This window comes from Girardinichthys multiradiatus, chromosome 18, assembly GCF_021462225.1.
Source record: "Girardinichthys multiradiatus isolate DD_20200921_A chromosome 18, DD_fGirMul_XY1, whole genome shotgun sequence".
Lineage (NCBI taxonomy): Eukaryota > Metazoa > Chordata > Actinopteri > Cyprinodontiformes > Goodeidae > Girardinichthys > Girardinichthys multiradiatus.
In genome coordinates, this window is record NC_061810.1 from 21,933,566 (window position 1) to 21,943,677 (window position 10,112).

A 10,112-nucleotide genomic window follows, 5' to 3' on the forward strand; every position below is an offset into this window, starting at 1 on the left:
TTTTTTTGAGTGCACATTGAAATGACCACGTAAAGCTGATCTGACCCGAGTCAGGTCAGCTTAGTAGGTACTAATGGAAAAGGAGCAATATTAAAGCTGTCCTATTGAAATTCTGGTTGGGACAAAATATCAGATAGGAGGGGACGCACAGTCATAGATTATACATGACTGAGATAACGGGGGACACAATTGTAATGCTAATGTAGGCTAAGTAGTCCTGTTGAAATGTTGTATTATGTTTAAGTAAATACATAGTACAGATTTTTGTAACTCAAACACAGTATCTGGAAGGTGCTGGGCATTTTGGACAAAAAAATCTTGGTATGACGACCCTAATCTGGAACCCGTAAGATGCACTGTTAAAATTATAATTAAACCTACTATCCTACTAATTACATGCTTTAAAACACAACATTCCCTGCTCAGTTACAAGATCTGCATGCCCCTGTCCAATTTATGATATTAATCCTTCCAAAAGCTCCCAGTTAAAAAAAAAAAAAAAAGAAAGCAATCTGTCAGGGCATCATTACCAACCATAATATAGGCTACCACACTTCTTTACACACGTAGTAATGACCCACTGTTGAAAAACATCAGTTTAAACCAGCGTCCAACAAAACCCAAATACCCCCGAACAAAATCAATACAAAGTTACAGACATAAAGTCATTAACCTGGACGCTTCCTCATCAGCCATATGAAAGAGGAACCTGTCCTACAAGGTCTGCAACTTAACAAGACTGGTGTAGCAACCTGTAAAATATTATCGTTTTAATTGTACTTCCGAAATGACTGAACTAAACTAGGGCCATCTTTGTTCTGCGAGAAGAACATACACCTGAAGCAGCAAATTTAGTCCTTAAATGAATCGTATGACAGGCGATACTGTATGTTTTTGTACGTAGTCCATGTCGTAAATCCCAATATGACCTGTCCTGATGAGTTTTAAAGGCTGGGATGAAATGGAAGTATCCTGATATACAGCACCTGGACCTTTGAGTCTCTCTTTGACAAGCTAACTGGCATCCGTTAAGAGCATAAATCATTATATTCCATATCATATTATTTCGGCCTTAGCTGCTGTCAGCAACAGTGAAAGAGCAGTCAGCACATATAGCTTATGTAGCGACAAGCTCTGGACTGCAAGCTGTCAATGATAGAGAGATCAGGAGACCCTCTTCAAATGGATAAAGGTAGCAAAATTAACATCACACAGACCTCAAAGATAAGCAAACACCCAAACTGTCAGTTAAAGGGTACAGTAGACAAATTAAACATCGAAGTGTGAAACTGTAACTCTCCGTATAGTAGAGCGGTGTCAGGGCTTGGAAGCAGCCTACACAGACACAAAAAACACAAACTGTGTTTTAGTTGTATGCTATGTTATTACTAAATAAAATGTACACTTTCATATGATTTGAGGTGCATTTTTGGACCATCTATAAAAACCTCTGTGCAACTTTCAGAGGCTATTATTGCTGTAATATTACTGGTAACAATTGGCCTAGCCTCTTCTAACTTATTCCAAGCTCTCTACGACAGCAACAATCTCAGACACAATGTAACCCTGCAAACTTAAATTAACTACATTTTGATAGATCTTGTTAAGATTACATTTGAGATCAAGAAGACAAAAAAGCAGAGGCGACATCTTAGCAGCACTTGACCAGTCTGAAAAAAACAAATATGCCACAAGATCCACCAAGAACGTTTAGATCAATCAATCAAAACCAAAGTTGCTTTAGTAGTTAAATATCTCACCCAGAACCGCGTTTGGCACCCGATGAATGCAGTGATTGCTGTGGGTGTCAAGACGGCCCAATGGTTCCCACATTCAAAACGCAGCTACGTGCACTTATAAATGTTTCATTCAGTCTGCCATCACTTGACCGTTAGCTGTGTGGGCCTGTTTATACGGTGATTTTTAGTCTTACTTTGTTGATGAGATGTTCAGTGACAACTTCCCGCAGGCCTGTGTACAGTTTCTCTCCGTGTTTGTGGAGCACCATTGTGTAGGCATTCCTGTAAAGTTCCTCAAAGCTCAGGCCGCTGTTGTTCTTCCTCTGTATTTCCTGGATGGCATTTTTTAGTAGGTCCCAGATATTGTTGACATACTTCTCATCCATCGTCATCTGTGAAAAAGGCAGACAGTTGTTCACCGCTTTGCATTTCATCTGTGCTAAAACTTTGTTTAGATTAATCTAAGTGTAGATTAGACGGTCTAGTTGGACAGTCTGAACAGAGGCGTTTTGGTAACCTTGAGGTACTCACATGAAATAATAATGTAGAGATGACAACTTTAAGTACTTTTTATTATCAATGTAACCTTTAACTTCTATGAATACTTATTTACACATCTGTGAACTAAATAAACTACATTTTATGACAGTGAGAAGTTTTTGGTTGTTGTCAAGTTCCTGCTTGTGTATTTTAATAATTATGAGTATCAAGTATACACTGGCTGACCACGAGCTCCAACTAGTACTGGATTACCTCTCTACTTTGACAGAAGACTAAAACATGTTAGAGTTTGAGTTATCCTGATTGGTAATAGACCCCAGCCCATCTAAAGGACGCCAAATCTGTACATTTATATTACGTTGAAATGGTGAAGTTAAACCACAGTCCTAGTCTGAGAGATCCTTCTGGATTTAGACAAGAACAAAAAAAAAAAAAAAAAAAACAATCCAAATATCCTAAAGGAAGTGACTATCATTATTCGTATCAAATAAATCAAAAAAAAAAAAAAAAGAAAGCTGTAAATTTTTACATGTTTGTAGGGCTGCAACTAATGATTATTTTACTAATTGATTAATCTGTCAATACTTTTTCTGATTAATATTCGGATAGCAGAAGGTGCTTAATAGATTTTATTTTATTTTTTTACAGAATTTGAACCAGGTCGAGCTAAAGCTTTGCTACTTGAGGAGTTCTGGAGAGAGCATATATATACAGACAAATAAGATTTTTCATCTTAAAATGTATATGTATTTTGTACAATTTTGGAGAAATTACTGCTCTGGGTTGTTCTTTCAGCAAATGGCATGTTTTAAGAGTCAGTAAAATCAAGTTAACAATTATTAGATTACTAAATAAGTTTAGAATTATTTAAACAATCGATTAATCCCGATAAATCCGATTAATTGTTTTAGCCCTACATTTGTGCAAGTGGATTATTTTTCTACATGCAAGAAAACTGCTAAACTGTAAAAATTAGGATCTATTTATCCAAGGACAATTATTTAAAACATGACATCCTAAGCTTGTCAAACTTTTTTTTATAAACTATGAAGATTGTAGGAATTTTAGGTTTTCAGCAACAAAAGACAATCAAATACTAAAGTAAAATATCACGGTTGGGGCTGAGACTACATTGATGGTTTTAAAAACAACAAGTGGAGGAATTTAAGATGATCTCCAGGAATTACATTTGATTAAATTCAAATGAAACACGTGTTAACTGACTTTATAAAGTCTCTCTCTCAACCTGCATTGACAGTGATCAACAGTGCTGCTTTTGATCTGGTGGACAGCTACAAGTATTTGGGGTTTGTTCTTGATAATGCTCCGCCAAAGACAAAAAAGGTCCATTAATGGACAGACTTTTAAAGGACAATGGACACCGTCAAATGACTTGTTTGAAAAATTAGACATTTTTTCCAAATCTGTTTGAAGGTTTTGTATCACTGCCTGCATGTTAATTTGTCTGTGGCCAATAAAACCAGACTTAGTAGACTGTATAAAGTGGAGCTTAAAATTTCAGGGAGGAATCAGGTACAGGCTGTGCTGAGAAGGGCACCTTCTGTCATGTTATCATCCCCAGAGACTTCCAGCTTCTTCCCTCAGTCTGTCAGTATAAAAGTGCCTGCCATGAAAACCAAGAGGCACCACGTTTCTGCGGTACCTGCAGGTATTGTTATGGTTGACAGCAAGAAAGGTATCAAACTTGGGCTTGTTTTGTTTTCCATTCTTCTTGTACAGTTTACTGTTTTTATGCATTGTCTTTTTATTGTGTTCCTTTATGTATGGGCAGGCTGTAGATCAATTTCCTATCGGTAATCATAAAATAACCTTCAGAACCACACTCAATGGAGACCGGGAAAGATGTATAATCTTTGAGTAATAATATACAGTTTAATACATTGTGCATATAAGTTGGGAATTTGTGTGGTCAATTATCTCCAGATTTCATTAAAATACTTAACTACCAAGAAAACTAAACTTACATGTTATGTTTAAGTTCTCGGTAAGCCAATCAACAATGGAAGGAGGCTAGGGCAAAATGACAGTGGCTACGTGTTTATATATGTGTTTGTAAAACTCAATTTTCCAGGTCACTCAATACTTAAACAATTTATTACTAATAAAGAAACCTGAACACAAGAGCAACAACAACACGGTGTGCTTCTTCAAACGTAGAGGCTCAAACATATGCATGTCATGACGCTCATCGGACCCTGTCTAGCCAGGGCAACGCTCACCACGTGAAGAAGTGCTGGTTGCACTGACACCAGCAAACAATGTCACAGCCACAACACCTGAAGTAACTACACGATTCATGATAAATTCAAGTGACAAGCAACCAATTCATCAGCAATATGGACGATGAAGCTAAATACTCCCACAGCTCATGCAGAATTAGGTCAGCTTGATAATTAGGTGTTTAAGTAACTTGCAGAAAAGGGCAATGTTAGGTTGACTGGGACGGAAGCCACAATTTCAGTCATAAAATAACAGAGACAGCTAAAATGCCAACAAGACAAGAAGCTGGATTTAGATTAGCGGATTTGGTTGTCGTTAGCATCAATTGGTAGCTGTAGAAACGCAGCTAATAGTTCTCACATGTGACCAACACAATATGTTTGAAAACATTTACATGGAAATATTATGGCACATTTAGTTTAAATGCATACATGCTGCAACCTTGCAAACAATAAGCGTTCAAAACAAGTGTCAAGAAGAGCGGAGGGGTTAGCCTCGGCTACGTCGTATTAACTAGCTTCCGTCTGAGGAGTTGCATTAATTTAGTCGTTTAGCAAAAATCAAACGGACACTTAACAGTTTTAAATGTGGTGGCGTCGTAATAAACTGGGCACCAACTACACGACAACAACGACAGGACACATGATGGTTGCACTTTGTTTACGGACAGCCAACTCGTATGAGCCTCTCAGCTGTTTGGCCTACTATCACCTAGCCAGCAGTTGAGACCACGGTGATCGAGTGAGTACGCGGCGGATAGCCGGAGCACCTGATGCGGTGTGCACTTACAGGAAAGGCCCGTATCCTCATTTTGGTGTCTTTCTTGGTGCCGCCTTTGCTGAGATTGGACATAGTTGCCTCGTCCGTAGGCTCTGTATTCACATGAAAGTGTTCTCCGGGAGGGACAGGGATGAACACTGGTTCAAGGAGGAGCTGACGAGCTTTCCGTCAACCCCGCAGCTCCGCGTCCCGCACCGCAAGTTTTTTTGTTGACAGCTGAACGCCAGGCCAGATAACTCTTTATACAGCAATGGCGAAATACCTGCAGCTCTCTCTGCGCACAGATCACGCTCTCCAGCTAACGCGAGAACTTCAGCTAAGGGTTTAAAATTTTAGCTTTTGTTGCAAAGTTTTTTTTTTTGTGTGTCAAGTTTTAACTTTGTTTTCTCCATCTTTTTGGACAACAGCTATGAATAATTAAACAAACAACGACATCTTAGAAGAAAGACTACTCAATGACAGGAAACTTCAAAATAAAACTTCAGTCCTATTTTTGTATCTTAATTTAAAACAATGACTTTGTTCCAGTTTTATTTTAATCTCCACATAGCTTATTTATGTACTTGTGTATTTTCTGTTATACAAATTAACTTGTTTTGCATCTGTACCAGTAAGGATCCATATTCATTTTCTTCAGTTGTGTGAGCTACACATATTGAGCTGTGTTTGAAAATTGCTATATAATAAATAATTTAAATACCTGAAGAGAGATCACTCTCTTTTTGAGGTTCTAAAATATATAATCTACATACATTTTCATTTTTTTTAAATTTATCATTATTTGACAATCCTACCATCATGGGTCTAGCAGTCACTGGGTGGGAAGCAGTGAAAAGGTCACCTGTTTGAGACAACAGGAAAAAAAGCACACACACACACTCTATACCTAAAGTAGCCAATTAACCTGACAGCTATACAGGGGTTGGACAATGAAACTGAAACACCTGGTTTTAGACCACAATAATTTATTACTATGGTGTAGGGCCTCCTTTTGCGGCCATTACAACGTCAATTTGTCTTGGGAATGACATATACAAGTCCTGCACAGTGGTCAGAGGGATTTTAAGCCATTCTTCTTGCAGGATAGTGGCCAGGTCACTACGTGATACTGGTGGAGGAAAATGTTTCCTGACTCGCTCCTCCAAAACACCCCAAAGTGGCTCAATAATATTTAGATCTGGTGACTGTGCAGGCCATGGGAGATGTTCAACTTCACTTTCATGTTCATCAAACCAATCTTTCACCAGTCTTGCTGTTTGTATTGGTGCACTGCCTTCAGGATACAATGTTTGAACCATTGGATGCACATGGTCCTCAATAATGGTTCGGTAGTCCTTGGCAGTGACACGCCCATCTAGGACAAGTATTGGGCCAAGAGAATGCCATGATATGGCAGCCCAAACCCTCACTGATCCACCCCCATGCTTCACTCTGGGCATGCAACAGTCTGGGTGGTACGCTTCTTTGGGGCTTCACACCATAACTGTCCAGGATGTGGGGAAAACAGTAAAGGTGGACTCATCAGAGAAAAATACATGTTTCACATTGTCCACAGCCCAAGATTTGCGCTCCTTGCACCATTGAAACTGACGTTTGGCATTGGCATGAGTGACCAAAGGTTTGGCTATAGCAGCCCGGCCGTGTATATTGACCCTGTGGAGCTCCCGACGGACAGTTCTGGTGGAAACAGGAGAGTTGAGGTGCACATTTAATTCTGCCGTGATTTGGGCAGCCGTGGTTTTATGTTTTTTGGACACAATCTGGGTTAGCACCCGAACATCCCTTTCAGACAGCTTCCTCTTGCGTCCACAGTTAATCCTGTTGGATGTGGTTCGTCCTTCTTGGTGGTATGATGACATTACCCTGGATACCGTGGCTCTTGATACATCACAAAGACTTGCTGTCTTGGTCACAGATGCGCCAGCAAGACGTGCACCAAGAATTTGTCCTCTTTTGAACTCTGGTATGTCACCCATAATGTTGTGTGCATTTCAATATTTTGAGCAAAACTGTGCTCTTACCCTGCTAATTGAACCTTCACACTCTGCTCTTACTGGTGCAATGTGCAATCAATGAAGACTGGCTACCAGGCTGGTCCAATTTAGCCATGAAACCTCCCACATTAAATGACAGGTGTTTCAGTTTCATTGTCCAACCCCTGTATTTTTGGAATGTGGGAGAAAACCAACAAATCTGAAGAGGACCTATTCATGCACAGCAGCAAGAAACCCGGCTGGGATTTGTAGTACTGTTGCTAACAACTGCAACGCCATGCAACCAGTTATTTGAGTGTCTCCTAAAATTATAACCATGTATTTTTGGCTTTACAAGTTGTTTACCTAAAGTTATTGCAAATTCTTGTTTAGCTTTGTTATATACAGAAGCCTTGTGTTTAAATATAATAAGTAAGACTTATATAATTACCTCATTCTGGTTTGTAGCCTATACCATTTGAAATGTGCATTGTTTTCATAACACTTGATATTTTTTTGAGTTAAAAGAACCGACCCAAGGCGCAAAAAAATTAAGCAGCTTAGCCAAAATTAAGACCTGGGCTCTAAAAGACGGCATAATTCTTTTGAGAGCAAACAAACCAAATTTATACACATTTTCAAACATATTAAAACATGGTATCTAAAACAGCACTCAATATGCAAATCATATAATTAAAGCAATTTGAATTCAGTTGCACAGTCAATTACTTGTTAAGTTTTTTACTTATAAATATAAACCTGTACATTCATAAAGTTGGATGAATAATCCACAAATGTCCAAATAAATGTGACATGAAGGGGAAATTAGTTTTGCTGTGCTGAGCGATGGTAGCAGGAAGATCAAATTCTGTTGAGGCCCTTACACAATCTTGGGTGAGCTCTACGCTGGAAGTGTTGAACCTTTCTGAGAACATTACCTGAATTAGATTGATTTTGAAACCGACAGGGAATGCTCCCTGAAGCAATTCTAACTCAACTCTCAAAATTTATCATGGCCAAACATTTTGAGTCTGACAGAAACTTTGTTTTTTTACTGCTGCTGCAGTAATGTTAGACCTTTTCATCAAATGTTTCCATGCAATACTGAAGTTCAAACCAGCATTAACTTCTTCAGCAGTTTAAGCTGTAGTGGTTTGTCTGTTGAATCGGACCAAACCAACTGGCCTTCACTCCCCATGTGTCTCAGGGATAAATGGCTCTCCATGATCCTGTGGCCAGTCTACCACTGTTCCTTCCTTGGACTACTCATTTGTGATGGATATTGAACACAGCAGACTGGAAACACCTCACATAAACAGGAATTTTGAGCTTGCTCTGTCCCAGCCATCATAATTTGTCCCCTGTCAAACACATTCAGACCATTATGCTTTTTCATGTTTCCTGATTCCACCACATCAGCTTTGGAGAATTAGGTGTCCACTTTTTGTCCAATGTATCCCGCCCCTAACAAGTGCAATGGAGAAGAGACAATCAGTGCTCATAATGCCTTATCGATGCACAAGAAGTTTATGCAAAGACTCAATAGTTTCTCAATGAGATTAGGATCTGGGGTGATTCTTAGTTATCACTTTTACCTTGTGCTTGTAAGTCACTGCATTGCTCCTAGATCTTTGAGCAAAGATGCTCTTGGAAGATGTTTTTTTCAGGGCAGTTTTTTAAATGCAAAATAGTGACTTCGCCCACTCCTTTAGGATTACACATGACTAGTTTCAAGATGCTTCAGTGACTTCTCCTGAACGTCCTTAATTTTATATCCCCCAAACAGTTTCAAGGGGGTTTCATCCGAGAAAATAACTTTACCCCAGCCCTCTCCAGTCCAATCCTGTTACTTCCTGCAGAATATAGCTCTGTATCTGATGTTTCTTTGAAGAGAAGTAACTTGTTTGTTGACCTCCTTGAAACCAGACCAGCATAAAGAATGTCTCAGCCTTACTGTGCATGCAGACCTGTTTGCTGCCATTCCTAAGCAAGCTCTACGCTGGTGGGAGGCCAATCCTTTAGCTGAATATTTTTAGGAGATAATCCTGGCACTTAATTAACTTTCTTAAACTTTCTTAGGCTCTCTTGAAGCTTTCCTCAGAGCAACTGAACCTCTCTCCTTGAAGTTCATGATTATTCAATAAACATTTTCTGTCTGCAATCTTACTATAATCAGTTTCCTTACCAGTGATTATTACTTTTGATGCAAAGCATGTGTGTGGAGGTTATCTATGGATCTGTGGAGGTAATCTATGGATCTATGGAGGACCGATCCTGACAAAATTAAAAATAAAAGCAGAAATATATATATTTTGTTTTTCCTTTTCCTTATACATGCGTTTTTATCAAGAAATGTATATATATTTTGTTTTTCCTTTTCCTTAAACATGCGTTTTCATCAAGAAATGTAAATGTTTTGTTTTTCCTTTTCCTTACACATGCGTTTTCATCAAGAAATGTGAATGTTTTCTTTTTCCTTTTCCTTACACATGCCTTTTTTCTTTTGACATTTCCTCGTCTCTCTTTTTCCTTTACCGTATGCATTTCTGCTTCATTATGCAAATGAGGAGCGCTGCCTTCTTCTCTCTAGCTCCTCTCCTATTGGTCAATATACAGGAAGAAGGAGGATCCATGTGCAGGCCGATGGTGTGTCCCAATTCAGGGGCTGGATCCTTCCAAGTGCGTACTTGTGGGCTGATTACATCACAGCGCGGCGCGTAAGGTCTGTCAGATGCTGCCGACAAATGTGTCCTTCTTTTGCCTGATTTGAAGGATGACTTGTGAGTATCCTTCGCGGTCCATCTTTTCCCATGATTCATTGCGGGTCGAAGCGGTTTGGTTCAGGTCAGGAGAGTTGGCAGGCCAATTGAGCACAGTG

At 39.2% G+C, this 10,112-nt stretch overlaps 1 protein-coding gene across 2 annotated transcripts in view; it reads right to left on the reverse strand.

Annotated features, from left to right (window-relative positions):
* Positions 1–6,130, reverse strand: part of cul3b (cullin 3b) — a 32,259-nt gene extending 26,129 nt beyond the window's left edge. The window contains exons 1-2 of one of the 2 annotated variants that reach the window (XM_047392279.1): positions 6,056–6,130; positions 1,934–2,131 (exon numbers count right to left, since the gene is read on the reverse strand). In XM_047392279.1, coding sequence (XP_047248235.1) covers positions 1,934–2,131; positions 6,056–6,061 — 204 coding nt within the window. In that variant the 5' untranslated portion in view covers positions 6,062–6,130. Of the gene's footprint in view, positions 1–1,933; positions 2,132–5,270; positions 5,549–6,055 lie in introns of those variants that run through there. The other variant, XM_047392278.1, reaches the window with a different exon arrangement.
* Between the last annotated feature and the right edge of the window lie 3,982 nt (positions 6,131–10,112).